Source organism: Pyrus communis, chromosome 8 (assembly GCF_963583255.1).
Source record: "Pyrus communis chromosome 8, drPyrComm1.1, whole genome shotgun sequence".
In the NCBI taxonomy this organism is placed as follows: Eukaryota; Viridiplantae; Streptophyta; class Magnoliopsida; order Rosales; family Rosaceae; genus Pyrus; species Pyrus communis.
In genome coordinates, this window is record NC_084810.1 from 21,691,997 (window position 1) to 21,713,754 (window position 21,758).

The window sequence follows — 21,758 nt, forward strand, 5'->3', positions numbered from 1 at the left end:
TATATATATATATATATATATATATTATTCTAATGTCCAAAACATAAAAAGATAGGGATGTGATATGGACACACCCCATTTTACTTCTCACATACCTTTTTAATTTTCGGCCGTCGAATCGGATGAATTGAAGAAGATCAACAGACAAAAATTATCAAAGGGTGTGTGAGAAGTAAAATAAGGTATGTGGATAGCACATCCCAAAAGATAATTGGGAATGCTAATTACGTACCAGGTGGTCAAAGTGGAGGGAGCTTTGAGATTTAGGAAGTTGAGTAATAAAACACCAGTTAGCATCGTTGATTAGTATTAGTTTTGGATTAGATTAGTCTCGATTGTTGATTAGTGCTTCCTTGTTCGATTTGAAAGTGCTTCTATTAGTTTATTAAACTCATTTTTAATCGGGTCATTTGACATTAAGCATTTGAACGATCAGAAAATATGTGTTTTGGTGAAACTATGAGCTGGTTCTTGGTCAGCTGAAACCATTGTTGTCAACTGCCCATTATAAGCCATACTCACCACCTACCACCTGAGTCGCTTTAGCAAATCCGCACAATTAATTGAAAAGATAAAACACGTAACATTTTGTTAGTAATTTGGAATACCGCCACCACTTTGGCATAAGTAAGTCATAGTTCAAACTTTTTAAATTGTTTTAGGCTTTTTAGCTAAATAGGTCGATGAGATTAGTAAAACTCCTCATTTTGGTTTTTGAGATTTAAAATTGACAAACAACTCTATGTTAAATAAGGATAAAATGATAAAGAATATCCTCAATTTTTGTCAAACTATTTTGGCTCATTGTTTATTATATTTTGGTCCTTATTTAACAAAGATTTTTCATGGAATGACTAAAATGATTGACAGTGTACAAACTTAGAGACCAGTTATATTGATTTCAAATCTCAACGATCAAAGTGAGAAGTTATGTCAAACTCGTAGACCATTTTGGCTAAAATACCACTTTTTTACTTTACTTGATACAAAGCAATATGAAAGAGGAGGATTTAAACTCAAAATCTCGGATGCAGGAGACGATACTTTTAAGCAACCAAGCTACAAATCCCTCTTTTCGGACAACTGTTTATTTATTTGTTATGAAATTTATATCTTTATGCCCTAGAACTTAAACTGAACAAGATATCCATCCAATGAGTAATAAGGTCTGACCAAGTAGCTTAGCAGGAAAGAAAAGACTTGCACTTTTGACCAACCAAATGAAAGGTGCTCAACATTACTTTTACTAATAATATTTTACTTAGTTTAATTAGATGTGATGAAGGAAGATATGATCACGTATCTTTTGTTTGCAGAACAAATCAAATCCAAAGTCTACAAGGGCATATGTAGTAAACTTCGTTGAATTAGACATATATTTTTACCTTGACTCAGTAATCACTTCAACGAATGCTTCCTTGTTCTAATATTCTATTGCATTGCCAGACAATACATTACATGCATGCATATATATTAACATATATATATATATATGTATATATATGTATTATAGAGCTGTTATCCAAAGATTTTTTTTTTCTTTTTTTTTTTGGCAATGGAGGTTAGTTGTGGAGCCTATTATACATCGATATTCAATGATACAAACTGTTTGCTTTTTGAATCTTCCTACATAGATTATCCTTACAAAAATCTAATTCAATTCGAAACCATTTACCCATTTGATTGTTATGATGAAATTTCAATGTTTTTTAGAACATAGTGTTCGTCAATTTCATTATATTCAATTAGATATCTCAAACGTTTTAGAATTGGCTATTTTGCAAGGATTATCAATAAAATGCATCTTGAAAAATAGATGGTTCAGATCGTAGAATGTTTGATGTAGAGTAAGTCCCACAACTAGTCCTCATTTTCACCAAAAAAAAAAATGGAAATCTCTTTGACCTGTATATGTGTACATATATATAGACGTTCCTCGTTAGGCTGTCTAGATAGTACCGAACTAGACTTTGAGTATTGGACGAGACTAGCTAAGGTGTGGGACAGAGCTCTGAGCGTTGTTCGACCCATACACGAGCTTGGATCAAAAGGCCTCTTATTTTTAAGATTTGGGACGTAATATCCACACATTATTTTTTACTTCTCACACATTTTTTTTATTTTCGGCAGTCGAATTGGTTTAATTGAAGAAAATCAATAGACATAAATTAATAAAAGGTGTGTGAGAAGTAAAAAAAATATATAGATAGCACATCCCTTAAAATTTATGTCCAAAATTTGAGTTCTAGGCGAAAATTCATCTAAGGACACTCATCGTCCAAAACTCTCGTTCAATATACTAATCACATAATTAACATGTGATACGCATGTGAAACGATACAATGAAAGAGCAACAACATACAACATATCAAGAATTTTATCTAATAATGAGGTGACGAGTCACGAAAGTTTGAATTGAAGAAGAAATTATCCCATTTAATAATGCAAGAGCTCTACTACAAGCGAGTGGGGCACGTTGTTGCCAATCAGCCAGCTAAGGTAGGCCACAGGAAACGGTGAAGAAAAATGAATGAACGTTTCACACACAAAATGAAGGCACAACTCACGAGATATGGCACTGTAGATAGCTCAATTATTTGAGCCAGTACAGCTTTATTACAAGTGGCATATTTCACACACAAAAAATAAAGATATCTGCAGACTGCACACTACCACCACCAACAATTCCATAGTTTGGTGCTTTCCAGCCACGATGGCCAAATTTTGGATCATCCCATTCACTTGGTACTATTAGTCTACTAAAAGGAGGATTAGTTATGGAGTTCATTCCACGGAGTTCATTCCACGTCAAAATTGTAATAATTTAAATCGTTTATTTCGTAAATTTTGATTCGTAGATCATTTTTACAAAATTCAATTCAATTCGAAATTATTTGTCTAGTTAATTGTCACGATGAAATTTCAAGGTTTCTTTGAACAGAGTTTTCGTCAGTTTCTTTGAACTCAATTAGATGCTTCAAATATTTTCGATTTGGCTAATCTTTTGCAAAAATTATCTATGAGGTGCAACTTGAAAAATAAACTGTTCAGATTTGAAGTTTGAGTGTTTGACCTCACAACTAATCCACATTCACTTAATGGAAACCAAAGTGAAACCAACCCATGCAGTTGGTACTAGGAGTCTACTAACATATAGTATAACCAATTATTCTATTGACAGCTAATAAGTTGATAGTATTAAAAATATCAACAATTTGATAACTTGTTGATCGCGTATCAAACTACGTGTCTACACTTATAGAAGTTCAATCAACCGCAACGTAGAAACAATTAATGTTACGACATATGAAGACTATAGGAACATTACACCAGACAAACACTACGATAAATGAGAACGGTATGAATCGTTAAAAGAGCAAAGTTCTGCTCGAGTAGAATACGTATGTCATATGTGTTCGTACGACATAATTACACATGCTTACAATACCTAAGATTTCAAATTTCAAATTCTATAAATGCTACAAAGCCAATTCTTCATAATATGCAAAATCAAGATGTTTTGCTACAAATTGAGCCGATTTTGCCCAAACCGGCAAATTTGAAAATTCTTCGAAACTCAATGTTATAATAATAAGAGTATTTACAGTGATGAATATTTCAATAAATTAATAAACAAAAAAAGAAAAGAAAAGAAAAGAAAAGGCCAAAACTGTGGTCTTCCTAATCATCCAACACCCACGCCCTGCCACGCCGGTTTACGAACCGCCCAAACACCGAACTTGACTGACTTCTAGTCAAACCCGACCCGGGTTCAGATTCCGAACCGGACCTCGAAGACGATGAATTGGAACGTAATCGCCCCCAGAACGAAGCTATATTACGAAAAGCCCTCCGAATCCCAACCCTTTCGCTCCCTCTACTCCTCGATGCCCATAGTACCCTTCTCGGAGCCCCGTTTCCATTGAACCCGCCGTCCATTTCCGTGTACACAACCGGTAATTCCCTGTCGCCGGGTCTTCTGCCGCCTGAGAACCTCCCCACGGCGAAACCGCCGCCGGGTAATCTCCAGATTGTCAACCCCATGGCCTCTTCCTCGAGACCCGGATCCGAATTACGATTGTTTTGGTCAGCGGGCAGCTCGTGCCGGCATACCGGGCAGGAGTTTCGCATCGAGAGCCAGGGGAGGATGCAATCCGGGTGGTATATGTGCTTGCACGGCATTTCCCGGGCCTCCGACCCTAGTTCGAATGCTTCTTTGCAGACGGCGCAGTGCGAATCCGAAACGACGTGAGTTTCAGCGATTTGAATAACGGGCATAGATTCCACGGCGGATTTAGACGCGGGCGGGTTTTCGGGTCGGCCCAAACCGGTGATTTCGATCTGGGAAAGCTGGTCGAGTAAACGGTCGAATCCCGAGCCCATTAAAAACTCGGACATGGTGGGCGGGAGGGGACGGAGCCCCGACCCGGTGGCGTCGTCGTAGTATAGTTCGAATGAGTTGGAATCGGTATTGGCTTCAGTGCCACGTAGAACGATGACCGGGTTAAAAGGTGACGACCGTTCGCCGGATGCTCGTCGGACCCGGCGAGAGGCCGGAGTCGGGTTTTGACCCGGTTCATCATCGTGGCGGTGGGATGACGGGAATCTACGGCGGAGATAGTTCGGCGGTGGTAGCGGCTGCGGCAGCGGCTGGGGCATCGTCTCGATCTCCTCAAGGAAGCCGGTTTCGCAGTGGGGGCACGAGAGGGCGGAGTCCAGGGCAAACACTCGGACGAAGCGAGTGCATCTGTAGCACCAATACGACGTCGTCGGCGGCGGCGATGGCATGGCCATGGAGGTTTAGAGATCTGAAAGGGAGAAGAGAGAAAGAGTTTTAGAGAGAGGGCGAATGTGAAATGAGGAGTGGAGGAGGAAGAAGAAGAGCATTTTATTGAGGCACGCGTGGAAGGGGGAAAAGGACGAAATAGGGTTCGTGGCGTGGCGCGTGGTGTCACGTCAATGATCAAGTGAATAAAACACATAATTTGGGATTTAAGTCAATAATTAAGGGTAAATGTCAGTAAACTTTTTGGGGGATTTTTTTTTTTTTTTTTTTTTTTTTTAAAAACAAGAATGATTTTTCCATATTGGTAAGAAAAGCATATGAGTTACCTAAAATTTTAAAAATGTTGTGGCATAAATTCTAGCAAATTATTAGTAAATGGTATTTAGATGTGCTTGTGTAAATTATTAGTAAATTATATTAGGATACGGGAAGATCTTATTTCTTTATGATTGTATTCCTTGCACAAGTGTTGAGAAACACACATCACACAAATTCCTCAACTCTCTCTTTCTTTTTGCCGCACATCTCTCTTCTCTCAATAAAATAGGCTACAACAAGAAGAGTTTTATTAGCATTCCTAAATAGTTATTTCGACATATTTGTTGTACTTTTATTGTAAATTTTTTCAAAGTTATTATTGGAAATAAATGGCAAAAATATTGTCCACAATGATCATTTTTTAGTGGAAATAACATGTAACAAGCGATAAATATTGGAGAACTAAACTTGAGACCCCGTGCAAGTAACAAACCCTAAAGAAAAGAACAAAGCCTCCATAGGGAGAGGGAAGGAGGAATGTCCTCCCTCCTCCCTTTCATCGTTTCTATGTTTTGTAATAGTAAATAATAAGTCACTTTTGACGACGTAGTCTGAGCTATGCTCAATTTTCAATACCCAATCACTTCTATTTGGCTCATCCCTCTCTCAAATCATTCGTCAAGTCCGTCTTCTCTAAATGTTTTCGTTTTCTCTAACTTTATTTCTATATCTAATTTGAAGGACAATGTGAATTGTCCATTTATTATTTGCCAACTTTATCTGATGATGGCTCGTAGTAATCACTATTACGCATGCGCTTTTCTGCTATTATGCTCATTTGGACATTGGAGATTGATTCTTTCCAGATCCTCCATTTAGTGTATAGGTTCTTCATGGCTAGATGAGGTGGGTTGAATTGTGGCGCGCCTTCCATTCGTAGTGTTAGTTACGATTTAGGGTTCATTAATAGTTTTGGTAGTTTTGGGCTATAAATGTGACTTGGGTGTGGGTTATGCTAGATTTTGGTGTTACAGATTTTTTTAGTTGTTAGTTTAATCATTTGTGGCTAGTGCTTTTACAGTTATGTTAGATTTCCTGTCAAGAACAAATATCTTTAGCTAATGTACTGTTTAAGTTGTTTTAATGAATGTTGTAATTCTTAAAAAAATAAATAAATAAAAAGATATTAAGATTTTGTTTCAACACTTATTTTTCCCTATATCCTTCCATTAGAAAAGTCGATCATGAGAATTCTAGCATATTTTGTTTTTTGATTTAGGGGTTTTAGTTTTTTATTCAAAGCTTAATGTTTTTGTACTAAATTCTTGAGAATCCATCCAATGGTAAGAACTCATAGGAGCCGATTTTCAAACATGTTTTTTCACGATTACTTTAATCGAATTCCCTTTTATAAAAAAAATATAATTTTTTGTTAGAAATAAATATATTCTCTTTAGTTAAAACTAAAATAAGAGTACTTTAAACAAAATATTAAAAATATGAAAATAAAAATTTTAGCAGTTTGATTTGGATTAGGGAGTTTCTTGGAAGCTACCAAAAACGCCCCAGAGCCAGGTCGGTAAATTTAAAAGAGAAATTAACAGGCATGTGATTAAATTTGATAATTGAGATATGAACAATAACAACTAGAAATTAATGAGGGATGGCGCGTAGGTGCGAGACGTTGACCCAAAACGGGGGGACGCCGAGTTTGAATTTGTCGCCGGTTTTCGGCAAGAAGATTCCGAACCCAAGGAAAAGGCGCGTCGCCTGGATTGCCTTCACTCGTCTACGAAGACCACAGCGCTGTATGTGGACTCCATGAGATTGGGTCCCACTCCCCCGGTCGAGACCTGTTTTTATTTTTATTTATTATTATTTTTTATTAGGTGTTGAGTTCCTTCCAGTTCCATCTGCATACGTGCAGTGTGTACTACTCTACTCGCTGTTGGATTTATTCACATCAAAATGGAGAATGTTAGAGATACCGTGTTTTTAGACTATATTTTGTAGGTCGCATCATTTATTCGAAACTCTCGTGTAACAAAAAAAAGTACTTTGATGTTAATTCAATTTTATTGTATTAAGTTCAATTATTGCTACTTAGTAATATATTCTTGTTTATTTGTAAAATTGAGGTTTTAAGGTCAGCTCTCACAAATTATAAGTTCGATACTAGATTATTATGATCGGTCCATTATCTGATTACTCCAGATGTCTAGCCTTTAGTATGTATATATCATTGTATACAAAAAAAAAAGTTTATTAGTGAGTGTTCCTTAGAAATTTAGAATATAAACCCTTTTAAAACATGAATTTTTTTTTATCAATTGGTTTTTAATCTATTATATTTCCGTATTGAAATTTGAAAGACATCCTAAGGTCATCTCTAACCTAGGGCTGGCCAGAGGATTCGTTTTAGCTTTTTGGTCCTCCAAGATATTAATATTTTAATGAATAGTACAAGGTCATATTTGCCTCCATCTCCAACCGAGAGCCAAAGGGCCAAACATAATTTATTATTTAAATTTAAAAATTACAACAACTTAAATTCAAATCCAACAACAACTTAAATTTAAAAACTACAACTTAAATTTAAAAACGACGAATTAAATTTAAAAACTACAAATTAAATTTAAAAACTACAAATTAAATTTAAAAACAACATTAACTTGAATTTAAAAACTACAACAACTTAAATTTAATATTTATAATCAACATCATCTTCATCATCCGCCATTGTAGGAGTATAGTTAAGGTAAACAACTGTCGCCGGGTCATAATTTCTTTTTCTTTTTTTCCTATCAAAATAGGCCTTACTCATTGGAGTGTAATTCGAAGTGTTCATTTCCATATTCTTATCATCCATCTCTTCTTGTATTTGTTTGGCCCGTTCTTCCTGCCTACTTTTCCTTTCTTCCACCTCAAGGGCATTTTGCTCCGCCATTAATCGCAATGAGGTCGCCACTTCATGTTGAGCGGTGTAATTATCATTTGCCTTACCTTTTTCCGTCAACCTTCGTGCCTTGTTTCATCCCATAGCCCTAGATATGGAACCTTCATCCGAAGAAGAATTTTCTACCCTTGTTTGTTGAATGGTAAGAGATCCATCTTCATCCATATCTGCAGCTAAGGATGCAGTTCCGAACACCGGCATAGGAGCTCTATGTGGTGGATCTTCAAATAAAACCTACCCTTTACAAATTTCCCAACAACTGTGAAACTGAAAGGATTTTGAGCTGCTCTCCATATACAATTCCTCCGTTTGGCGTACCTAGAAAAAAATTAAAGGAAATTAATTTATGAAATTAAATGTAATATAATTAAATATTTAAAATAAATTGTGAAAACACTTACTTCGTCGTTGTAATTAGTGCCGCTTTCATGTCTACTTGCAGCAGCTAACAATGCTTGACGCCATTTATTCAAACTTGGCTGAAGATGTTTCTTCCATCTTGAAGAACAACTCTCGTGGGTTCGGATATTCACTAGAGTGGTGCCTTCATAGAACTCTAAGTATTTTTTGGACACACGAATCCAAACACCGTCATTTGTTTGACAATTCGCCCTCACACTATCTTCCAACGCCCATCTATAAGCCTTGCAAAGAGCTTCATCTTCTTTTCGGATCTAATCCCTACCTTTCACTGCAGACAAGGCCATTTGAAAATTATTGAAAAAATTGAAGGATAGATTTTTGAAAGAGGAAATAAAATATGAGAATTGAAATGGTGTAGGAATCGTGAAAATTTTGTGAGGAATGGTGAATGAATGGTTTAGGTATTTATAGGGAAAAAAATTAGAATTTTTGAGAATTAAAAAAAAAAAAAAGGCCAAAAAACCTAAATAAAAATAATAATAAAATATTTGAATCCAACGGTAACACAACGGCTAGCTGACATCAACTAGTCGTTGGATTCAAATTTCTTTTTAAGCATTCATGTCAGTTATAACTGACATGATTAATGTTTTTTCTGGCCAGCCATTTGGCCCTTTTAGATTCTGTGAGGCCCTTTCAGATTCCACGAGCCCTCTGGCCTAGCCCTTGGTTGGAGACGGTTTTCGGTTATTTTCGATCCTTTGGCCCTTTGAACCATTCGGTTGGGATCAATACCAATTTTATAACTTTAGGGAATTATTAATTAATAGGATTTATTGTTCGCCAAACATTTTATTTCTTACATATGTCATTTATTTACTTGTACTTCAAGGTGTTGTTTCTTGATGCCCAATGTCCCGTTGTGTATATAAAGGGTGTCGAATGCCTTTTCTTTTTCTTTATCAAATCAGCCATGCCACCCCAAGGTCAGTATGAAAAATCAATCAACTGAAAATTCGTGTTGAGTTGTTAAAAAAGAAGGCATCAAACCCGAATTGGAAGCAAAAATCGTAATTATGTAGACGTGTGTTTCCTTAAGATAAGAATCTTCTTATATTTATTTTATTATTGGTATATTCTTATGTTGTTACTCTTTAGGGTATGTACGTGATACCCAAGTTTGTTCATGTTGCAATAGAGTGTTACGTTCCATAACGTGACCTTAGTGGCGTTACAATACAAGTTTAGATGCTAACAATGATGATAGCGATCTAATTGTTTGTTTAGACGATGACTGAGAGATTTAAGTAGGGGAGATAGTGATACATGTACTGATGTCCAACTTAATATAAACTATAAAATAGTCTTATTAGTTGGAGAAGGATTTAAATGGTATAGAAACACAGTTACTGTAACATTTTGAGCCAATCACATGTACTTGTTTGATTGGAACATGACGCTACATGAGGTGGTGATACACTACAAAAAAAATATATATATAAGTGGACGATATAGTTAATATGTCTTAATTTTAGACTATATGTCCTAATGACTCTCCACTTATACACAAGGTTCTAAAAGACGTTATACGCTAGTTGGACGGCAAGCATGAGTCTAACGCCTAGGTGTCTAGGCAGGGGCCTGGACGGTTTTTTTTTTTAATTTTAATTAAAATTTATTATATAACATATGAATAAATATCTACTTATACTTAAACAAATAGATAATTGTATTGGGATACATAAATTGTAAAATAGAATGATGTATAGATTATAAAGTATTAGAACATATTGCAAACATAAGAAACAAACATATAATGAGTGTTCATCTAAGTATTAAACGAGTCTCTCACAATTTATTGAAAAAATAAAATGAAAAATGAAAGTTTTCTATTTTTTGTTTAAGTGAGAGTCGCGACCTGAGTGGGTACTTAGAAGGGTTTAAGCGGGTTAGACGGTCACCTAAGCGGGTTTAGGGGAGCTAGTCATCCTCTCTTAATTTTCAAATGTCTAAAGATTACTAGGGGTGTTGGCTGCCGCCTAGCACCTAGACGGCGCTAGGCAGAAATTTTTAGAACAATATTTATACAACAATATGTCCGAGTACACTAAAAAATTTCTCATTTGTGAGATATCGCGTTGATACAACAAGTATATGTAACATGTTCATAGGTATGAGTCCAATATATGAGTTGAAGTATAAGCTTATTGTGGGCAAGAAAACTAGGAAAAGTACAATAATATTGTTAGTTGGATTAGGGTAATAATATGGTAATTTAATCATGGTACATTAATCTTGTGGGGTAACGATATTGACCTTTTGAAAAGTGATTATGAATGCATGTTCTCCATTACGCTCCCCTTCTTTAAGGGGTAAAGATTTAGAACCACTAATATTAATACTAACACCATTTTATCCTCTAATCATCGTAAAAACTTAGTTGGAGCAGGTGCTGGATTGGAACTCACTATATTCCGGAATCAAATTCTCCCGTCCTTTTAGTATAATGAGAATAGTAATATTGATTATAATAAAAAAATAATCAAAGAGAAATCTTATCCCACAAAACGTGAAAGTTGATAAAGGTACAACAATGTTATTTACTACAGGTTGGTAATACATCAGCCAAGAAACATCATTAGGTACCACCTTTTCCAAAAGAGGATCAGTTGGTTGCTTCACTGCATCAATTTACTATTTCGAAGGGCTGGTAAGATTCATAGAAGTATTTCAACATCTTTCTGACCACCATTGTATGATTCACGGGTGCCAAAAATTGAACTTAAGACATGTTGTATAGAATACGGGACTAAAATTAATCCCCAAACATGGAACTTCCCCCTAGGGATTCTTTATTAGGTGCCACCGACTTGTTTGCATATTATTGGTCTCCATCCATAAAAATAATGGTGAATAATTTTCAATTTGTTTGGTTGCATGCGTGAAAAGTGTAAAACTACAAATTGTACATGACAATGGCTGCATTTAAATTACTTTCATGCAAATTCCTAGTCAAGCACCATGATGCTTTACAAGGTAAAGATAAAAAGAACCATGGATGCCTTACTATTTTGTAGATCACAGTCCAAAACATTGATTATTCAATTTAAATTTACAGATCATTTAAATAGGAAAACTAATGAAAAAAACTTGAAAACTTTGAATTTTAAGTTTTAACGATAATGACAAAATAAAAGGTAAAGTGAATAGTACCAGGATTAACTTTTTAGTATCAAAATGTGATTTTTCGTTAAAGTGAACAGTACCAAAAGCTTTTAGTTAAAGTTCCCTATTTAAATCACCGTTATAGCAGAAAATACGTGAGAGAAAATATGGAAGAGATATAGTAAAAGATGAGAGGAATGTAGAAGAGATGTATCTGAACAAGTACGTACTAAGAGTCGAGCATGTTGAAGCTCAGAAAGTTTGCAGTTGCGAGAGTCGAGGGTTCGAATTTGATGGAACTTGAAGTAGCTAGGTTGAAAGTGCCATGACTGTCCATTTTAGTAAATTCTGCAAAATGAAGAGGATGATCACCTGAAAGTGGTACCGGCCAGTCACTCCCTAATGCCCGTATTAGGTGTTCACTCAATTGATGAAAGAGTACAAAGTTGGTACAAAGTTAGATTACCTTGATATAAAAGGTCAACGGAACTCTTTACTCGTGTTGATGTAACATCTTTTGACATGAAAGGTCAACGGAACTCTTTACTCGTGTTGATGTAACACTCGTGTTGATGTAACACCTTTTGACATGAAAGGTCAACGGAACTCTTTACTCGTGTTGACGTGACACCTTTTGAATGGTTGAGGTTGATCATTTAGAGCATGATACTTGACATTTTGGGTTTGTTTGGGAAGTTAATGTTAGGGCTAGCTTCAAGTACTTGTCTCCTAGATAGTTTTACGATTTTTATCTCAGATGTGATTCGTATTTGATACTGGAGAGCATCTTGTTGGATGACTACTCAAATTGAAAGCAGAAAATGCCTTAAAAAGCACAAAGGAGCCTAAAAAGCAATGTTTATATGATTTCTCAAACCTTTCCGAGTGCCATTTCTTCTTTGAGTCATCGATAATGGGAATTATGCTACTTTCCTTTTGTTTCGGTTCCTTTTGTTGTGGTCAACAATAATGCTACTTTGAGTTGAGGCTTTCCCCAGCTCTCATCACTTTTCCAAGAAAACAAAGAAAAAAAATAGGCAAAGTTGTTTGTTGGAAGAAATATAATGCTTTCTCATCCTGGTCTTGGGCAAAAGCCAAAAAGCAAATATTCTCGTGACAAAAAGAAACACATTTTGCATTTAAAGTCAATTCTTTATTTATTTTTTTTTAAAGCGACCAGTTGGTGGCTTACTACAAGACAATCCACCCTTCCGGGAGGAAGAGACTCATAAAGACATTTCAGCTTCCTCCTAGTCATCATCATGTGATTCGTCAGCACCAAGAATCGAACCCAAGACTTGCCGTGAGAATACAGGTTTGGAATTCGTCCACAACTACTGGGCCATCCGTGGTGGCTTCCAAATATATGGTTTGGGGTCTAAGTTGTTTGGAAACTTCAAAAGGGGTAAAATCATATAGGGCCCATTATTATAAATCCAACTTTATAGCCCAAATTAATTTCAAACCCCTATTAGGATTAACTTTGGGTCTTGTCCAAACTTGGTATTGGGTAGGGCTGAGTTGTTTTGTATTATCACATTAAACCACAAAGCCCAAGTAACTTACTCCAAGGCCCAACTAAATCCTAGAGCCAATTCTTCTCTCTCTCTCTCTCTCTCACACATTTTCCACCAAAAATGTCGGTTCGTTCTAGAATTCTCAGGCGAAAACAAAACGGAGGTGCGTCGTTGAAGAATCGTAATTTATTTTGGGTGTTTAAAGAATGGTGAAAATATAAAGTGGATGTCCGGACAAATAAGAGCGCTCAAAAACCAGAATTTTCTCAAAATAATTGAACTTTCTAATTTATAAAAAAAAATTCGACTCGAATGCAAAAAAATAGATTAATGTGTCCTAATTAAACGACCTAACCCACGTCGGCAAAACAAAAATGAAGTGTAAAAAGAGTTTATCAGCCACAACACAGGGCCGATACAAAGCATCCAAGGCCCAACTTTGCATTTGCTTTCAGATTCTCCCAAGTCAAGATGCAATCACAATCCTAGACATGGCAACCTATCAATGCACACAGCGTAACCGAGTGAAGTAGGCAGAACCGAACAGAGGGACCGCAGAGCAGAGCCACGTGCCTTTGGCCATTCACTTCAAACTCTCAAAGACTTTTTTCCTTATTTTAGTACATCGGTATTTTTATATTAAGAAAAAGAGGAGTTCGGTAAGTTTTTAAATTATTTAATTAAAAAAAAATGTTATTTTTACTATTTATTTGTAACATCTCTCTAAAGATGGAACTCACATTCATTGGCGGATCTTACCTCTATTAGAGAGATGGTAGAACATGATAGTAAGTGTAGCACTACTCACGTAATAATATAATTTTGTATGTCAATCAGAGCTCAGTGAAATTACTATTCTAATTCTCTAATTAAAACTGAACATAACAAAAACTTATGGGCAATTTAGTAATTACAATAACACAAATTTTTCTGTTTTTATTACAGCATCACCCACATGTTATTTTAAGATCTATTAAAAAAATAGAGAATAAAAAATAAACTTCGCTCCCCTCTATTCCCACTCCCACGATCTTTCTCACTCTCTTCCTCTCTCCCTCTCTCCTTCCATCTTAAAAACAAAAACAAAAAATGTTCATGTGTGGGCTTATGCTAGTTAGGGTTCTTTGCTTTCACTTTCAACCAATAAACTATAAGAAAAGATGCTCATCAAGGACTGAGGAAGAATTTTTCCTCAAGATACCTTGCATTAATTTACGAAACTTCATGCTTATAATCACAATCATTCATGTTATAATCACTATGCAAATATTATCTTTGTAGAAGATAAAACAAGTATGTGACCATTTAGTCATCGAATAGTATAAAAAACAAACGGTCGGTATCGATAAAAGTATTACGAAACACCTATCTACATTTATATTGTTGACTGACAAAACGACATTAGTTTTAATTGATTTTTTTGAGAGATAATCTTTGTAGAGTGATTTATAATATGAACAGTTTTGATCACAAACACGAAATTCAGTAAAATAGTCACAAAGTATCTTGAGGAGGAGAAACTCCTCCATCTTAAGGAGTCAAGCCTTTCTCTTAAACCATACGAGACTGGTATTGACTACTTACCTTTCTTTTTAACCCAGATTCTACATTATATTGGTAAGGAAGTCACAAATAGTCAATGTACAGTTTACTGTATACTACGGTTTTAAATTTGATAACTTACCCATGTTCAATTTTTTCAGCTTGGTGATGCCCGCGTGCATGAATAATCATACTTTATGTTGGAACAATGTTCAAATTGGAGTAAGATTTTGGAGGTAAACTTGGTGATCTGCAACTAATATATTTGGGTAGGCTTTGGGTGGATTAGCGTTACTCCCACTACTGAAACCAACTTCTAAATGTAGACTGAGCGGTTTGGCCACGGTACATTGATGTATTTAATACAATCGCTCATTAACGGTCAGATATAGCTAATAAGTATTATATTAAGTGGATGAATATATTGCAGCCAGCTTCGTAATATGAGATGAGCTTGGCTAAGAGGCTAGAAAGATAAGTTGGCGCATAAAAAAAGTTGGGTTTTAGGCTAAATTGGTAGGGGAAAATGACTAAAACAAAATTGGCCAACTGCATGGTTTTTGGTGTATTTACTTACAAGGAATTCATTTGCAACGATTTAGTATGACTCATATTCATGTGTCTGCTAACAACCAAAGAAATTATAAAGAAAAGAAAAAGTGAGTCTAATTGGTTTTGGATATGACATACCCAACAAATAAAAGTACGAAGTAACAAAAGAGGGTTGTTGTAAAGTCTAGTTTTAAGTGTTTGATTTTCCTTGTCAAATATTGTAATTAAACCTCACATGTGCTCAATCTAGCTATAGGATATACTCAAATTATGGGATGTTGCTGCTGGAGTAAAATGTTCAAAATGTGGCACTTTCACCTCAAAAGGTTTGTTCATGTAGGTGCACTTCATACCTATATTTGATTTGCATTTTGTCTAGTTTGATTGTCTAGTCAGTTATGCGCGCTGACTTCCAGTTGTCTAGGCACACAAATTAAGACAACTCATATGGGTTGACTAACACCTTTCTGCTAGTAGTCAGTTTTTGGCCATTGATCTGCCTAGATTTCTTTTGCAGCTGACAAGTGTCCTTGGGACAAGTTAGCTGATGAAAAATCTGATTTCCGTGGGTATATTTATTCTCTAGGGTTTCAGTTTGAATTTGGGGGTTTAGAATTTGTTTTTAGAGAGAAAGAGTTTCTTCAAGGCTTTGAGCTTGCATTTTCTCCATTTATGAAACCCTGACTGCCAAACCTTTCTCATGCATTAAACACCCAATCATTGTGTATTAGGGTTGCATTGTTTTAAGGTTTGCATTTATGTCTTGGTCTGGTTTTATGATTTAAATTTAGTTTTAGATCAAGCTTTTGGATTCAAGTTAGATTATTCTTTCAACTGTTTGACTAGAGAATCTGACTGGCCATTTGAATCTAGATTTCATATGCATATCATAAAATCATATCATATCATTGATTGTTTTGATCTCAGTGTCACAAGGTGATGAACTTAGGAGTAGCTGCCATTTCGTGAAGACTGAAGGAGTCCATCTCGTGTAAGGCAATGTTATACAAAGGTAAAGCTACTCCATAGATAGAGATTTAGGAATTCAGCTTGTGTGATCTTTGTATGAACTTTTGTTTACACTAGTGGTTTTTTAACTCAAAGGTGGGTTTTTACCAGCCAAAAATATCTTGTGTTCAAATTATTTTTATTGTGTCACACATCTCAAATACACATACATGATACATATATCTATTGATCATTTAAATGATATGTGCTCACAATCTTGCCCACTTGACACATTAATAACTTGCAACAAACTGCAACCTTGCTGACTAGGATAGTTTTTGGGAAGTGAAATTGGTAATTGAATCTTCGACATATTGATTAACAAATCTATCTTAGTTGACTAGCAGGCTTGACTAATCAATCCAGTGGATTATCATTTTTATATACAAGATATTCTACCTGGTACCAATTTTAATTGTTTATCACATGCACATTCATTTTCATTCATATTTCTTCTTATCCCCATACTAACTAAGGAGATGTACAACGATTTGGTGATATTCATCTTTACTGGTAAGTGAGAGATCTTAGGTTCGAATTCTTGTGGATGGCAAATTCGATACCAAATTAGGTTGCCCATTGCGTGGCTTAGCCGAACTCCCTTTCCCCCTTAGTGTAAAATATATCGTTGTACTAAAAAATAAAAAAACTAAGCAGGTGTACTCATTTGAGGTTTTGAAGGTTTTTAAAAGAGTTACAAATCCATGAAGTATGATGGAGTTTCATAGACTCCATGTGAATTCATTCAAAAATCTTAGGGATAGGCCTGATTTCCTAAATAAATATAAATTCATTATAAATCCATCAAAGTCCTTAACTTTTTAAAATACTTTAAAATCAATTCCTAATTGAATACCCATGAAGCTTTATGAACTATTTTAAGATCCTAATTGATTACATTCTGATTTTTATGGAATTTTATGAACTTCTTTATAATTTTGATTGAATACCCATGACCTTCTATGAATTTATTTAAAATCTTGATTAGATCCCTTAAATTGTACTCTTTAAGATCTTCTAGAATCTTTTAATTGAATACAACCCCTAAATAAAACAATATAAACACACCGTAATAGTGTGGCGCACGATTGGATGCTTAAGCTATAAAATTGCTAGAAATTGAATTTCTGGACAAAAATGACAATAGGAGTGAATCACATGGGTAAATGTAATAATATTGAAACCACGGTACCTAAATTAACAATTAAACCGTGCACAATTACTACTTTTTATCTTATTTATCATATTGACTACTGAATTAGGATATATAAACACGTAATTAGTAGTACCATATATCCAAGAATAGATGGTGGATCACTCATAACACCTACCAGATTTTGTAGTTTTGACTTTCTATTGTGGCCAAGGCCCCTCCACTTCACATGCTACTCAATAATTATCACAAATACAATTAGAGTAAACTGCATTTTATCCCCTTAATTTTGCATCCGAATTCAATTCCATACACTCCTGGTTTCGTACCAATATCATACAATCATTAAAAAATCTAAATTAACTATTAAATGATGACGTTACATCAAATTTGACCATATAAATAAAAGGACAACAATTTTTGTACTAAAAAAAATTAAATAAAAACGAGTGAGCCCTACCCCTTCAATCATCCACTCAACGTCATGCCTTTCTGCCCTCACAAAAATTTGCACCATCTCCGTTAGAAAGAAAAAAAAATGTGACATAAAATCGATCCCAAAATCAAAACTATACATCTTCATCTAGTATGGGAAACAAAGTGTTTTTGGGTCATGTTTGGGTTTGCTGATTTATATTCATGTGAACACAATGTTGAACAACGCGCAAAATAATAATACAATAACTCATACTATTCTTAAGAAAAACAAGAATAATTATAGCTTACCAATATAATTTTAGTTGAACAATGTTAGTTGGTTACATATTGAGTCTTATATTTGTACCGACTTCAAATTGAGCAATGCGTTGCATGTTGAACTCTCTCTTACGTTTGAATACCTTAAATCTTGTTAAAATCCACAATGCCAACAGAATGTGATCCTTTGGTAAAGGGGTGTGTTTGTAAGTGTATTTTAAAACTAGAACCGCTTTTGATGAAAGTGTTTTTGGAACCAATCCTTAGTAATAATATAAATGATCCTAAAAAAGCACTTGAAGTGCTTATTGCAAAAAATGCATAATTAATACATCTTACAAATGCACTTCAATTGTTTTTGAAACCCAAAAACACTTTCATCAAACCGCGCTTTTAGTTTTTTTTAAAACACTTTCAAATAACCCTAAAACCGTTTGTCTTCATTTTGTTGAAAGAAATAATTAATGTTGGACTATAATTGTTGGATAATAAAAGAGAAACAAGTGAGATGCCCATTGCCCAACTACTCTTATAATTCACTAGCAACATTTGAAGAATTCTTGTTTTGGTCAACAATGCCATGGAGCAGCAAAGGAAAGAGCCAAGTAAAAGGCCAAAGCTGCTGCTTCGGCCCCAGCCGAGCAAAACCCCTGCAAAGCTACAAGCAAAATTGACAAAAACTTTTGTTTTGTTGTAACTTAGTGACAAATTGGTTCAATTCGGTGGCACGGTTTTGGATGAGCTAATTTATTTATATTTTGGTCAAGGATGAGCTAATTAAATATTAAAACAAAAACTATAACCTTCAGACAAAAAAAAAAAAAAAAACAATTAAAAACCCAAGGACCAAAACTTTAACTGTGTAATGGTACCATTGCACACTAAATGCAAATAAGTACACACATTTATTAATAGGAGTTTTAGTTAGAAAAGTCGTTTTTTTCAGTACATCAATGTATGACATGCATTATCATTTTAGAGAAATTTAATAATTGGTTTTGACGAAGTAGGTTCAACTGCCCATTTGCCGGTGTATGCAACGAGATCAAATCTTTTGCACCTAAAATAGATGTGGCCTCTCTATGGTTCAATCATTGTTTGACGTATATTAAGTTTACGACAATAAAGTTAAAAAATGTTAGGTTTATAAAGACGTCCTCAGTTAATAATTGAGGCTAGAGAGATGTCACACTCATTTTAGATGCAGAAGATTTGATCTCGTATGGAACACATCAATGTAGTTATTGTTGTAAATGGGTGTTTGGTTTAGAGTTAAAGTTGGTTAATTACAAATAAAACACTCTGCCTAAAAATTAATTGCACGAGGGGACCAATTTAAACAGTTTAATTAGAGTATTTATAATGGACATGTGTAAATTTGAGATGTAAAAATGGATGTGCTATCCACACATCTTATTTTACTTCTCACACACCTTTGATAATTTCTTTCCGTTGACCTTCTTTAATGCATCCGATCCGACAGCCGAAAATTAAAAAAGTGTGTGAGAAGTAAAATGGGATGTGTAGATATCACATCCCATGTAAAAAATATATTTAGACCTCATAGTCCATACATCTTATTGATATTTCCAGAAAATAATTCTACTAGTTTAATTTGAGAACTCATTGGCTCTCTCTTTAACTTAGGGCCAAAATAAGTATTTTAATCATCTTTAAATTATCTGTTGGCGACTAACAAAAAATATAAATTACTCGTTTCACAGCATTTCGCATGGATGCTAATAGAATCTAATTGAAAAAAAAAAAATAAAAAAATAAAAAAATAAAACTCAAAGAGAAGAACACCAATCCTAGAAAACTAATGGAAGCTGCAAATCTAAATTACCATTTTGCACCCGAAGTTTGGGTGAAATTGCAACCACATACATTATTATTATTTTTTTTTGAGTATATCGATATTTTTTACATTAAGGGGATGTGGAGTTTAGTTAAACCACACAATAGACAGCTTAATTTGGTATTGAATATGACATATATGAGATTCGAACCTAAGATCTTTTACTTCTAAGTGAAGAGGAATACTACCAGACCGTAGTATTTTGGTTGTTAACCCACCCCACCCCCCCCCCCCCCCCCCCCCCCCCCCCCCAGTTTCCCCTCCGTCGTCACCCCTTGACGGTCCTAGAATCCAACCCCCCACCGCCAGCCTTCCCCAATCACCATACCCGACCCTTAACACACTCTAACTCGCCCGCAGATCCCAACCATGATGCCAGAGCGAGCAACATCCAGTCAAGTTGTCTGCGCCACTCCCACCCCTCACCAACGACAACTACAACACCGAACCAAAGTACCTACCAGATCATTGACCCTCCTATCTTTCTCTTTCCCTATGTATATATTTTGTGTATATATATCTTCCTCCTCCACCTCTCTCCTTTCCTATTCCTTACTTCAAGGCTCGCCCTTTTACTTCGTCTTGACCAGACACCGACGAACCCAGATTTGAAACTGCATGAGAATAACCGTGTAAATGTGTAGAATCCAGATCTGACGGTGAAATAAAGAAAGGAAAAAAAAGAGACGAGAAAGAAGATAAGAGATAGATGAGGAGGATGGGGGACAAAGAAGGAGATGAGGGTCGATGATCTGGTGGGTACTTTGGTTTGGTGTTGGAGTTGCCGCGCGACGATGGGTGGTGGAGGTGTTCAGATGGGCTGAGGCAGTGAGGTTTCAGATATATTTTTTTCCTTCTAAAATCTTGTTAAAAATTTAAATTTTAAAGTAAAGGGAATGGGAAATCACACATAATCTTAATTGGTTGTTTGTCCATGTAGCACTAATTGACAAGCACAACAACACAATAGTGAGACTCGCAGGTACTGCATCATCATTTAACAGTCAAATTGACAGTTTAACTAATATACATTTTAATTGAGAATAGTAATCATATATAATCTCTCATGGTGTAGGACGTTCTTTTTCCCTTCATCCGTGTTGAAATCCTCAACAAGGTTTTTATCGAAGCTCACTGTATGCACCCTATCTTGTTTGTACGTATTCAATTTCTTATCAATGAATATCGTACCTTCACTCAAAAAAAAAAAAAAAAAAAAAAACTAATAGATCTATGAAATTGCAACAAAATCTAAATTTATGTATAACATGGCAATATTTTAAAGATGATCAATGAGATTACAATTGCATCCAAAATTGAGACTGAAACATGTAATTTAACAAAAATCTAACTTATTTACCCAATAGATGTGCAATGATCTGCACTTCCCTTTTTAATAGAGGAGGATTCTCTTCCCTTTTCATCTTCTCTTTTTCTACTTGAACGTTATGATTAAATCATGTCAACATGTTATATTGATTTTTTTTTTTACAGAGATAATAAGCCACGTTAAAATCTTATATGGATTTCATACATAGGATTTCGTTTGAACCATAATAATTGTTCAACACTTTAACTCTTGATGTAAACATTTTTATTCGAATTTAATAAATTCCTTCTTTTCCAAAAAAAAAAAATCCAACTTATTTTCCCAAAAACAAGCAAGATAGATTTTTACTATTTAAGTCGAAATTTTAGCTGTGCAATGGACTGCACTTTGCCCTTTCTAACTGCCTACATATGGAAAAGGCAGCGAATCTAATAAGGTGACGTGGCAGTCAGAGATTCTTCTATTGGACTCGAGAAAAACTAAACCAACACGATTATCATTTATCATTATTTAATATTATTAATTGTGTTTCGCAATTAAAACATTAGTCAGTTATCACTTGGTCAATTACCCT

The 21,758-nt window shown here is 35.0% G+C and overlaps 1 protein-coding gene across 1 annotated transcript; it reads right to left on the reverse strand.

Moving 5' to 3' along the window:
* Nucleotides 1-3,329: 3,329 nt before the first annotated feature.
* LOC137742646 (E3 ubiquitin-protein ligase RDUF1-like) lies at nucleotides 3,330-4,847 on the reverse strand. The gene has a single exon (XM_068482566.1). It carries the CDS (start codon nucleotides 4,792-4,794, stop codon nucleotides 3,682-3,684), a length of 1,113 nt encoding a protein of 370 aa, XP_068338667.1. The 5' UTR covers nucleotides 4,795-4,847; the 3' UTR covers nucleotides 3,330-3,681.
* Nucleotides 4,848-21,758: the final 16,911 nt, after the last annotated feature.

Excerpts from the sequence above, each read along its gene's own strand:
- LOC137742646 (XM_068482566.1), bottom strand. The coding sequence starts at position 4,794 with ATGGCCATGCCATCGCCGCCGCCGACGACGTCGTATTGGTGCTACAGA.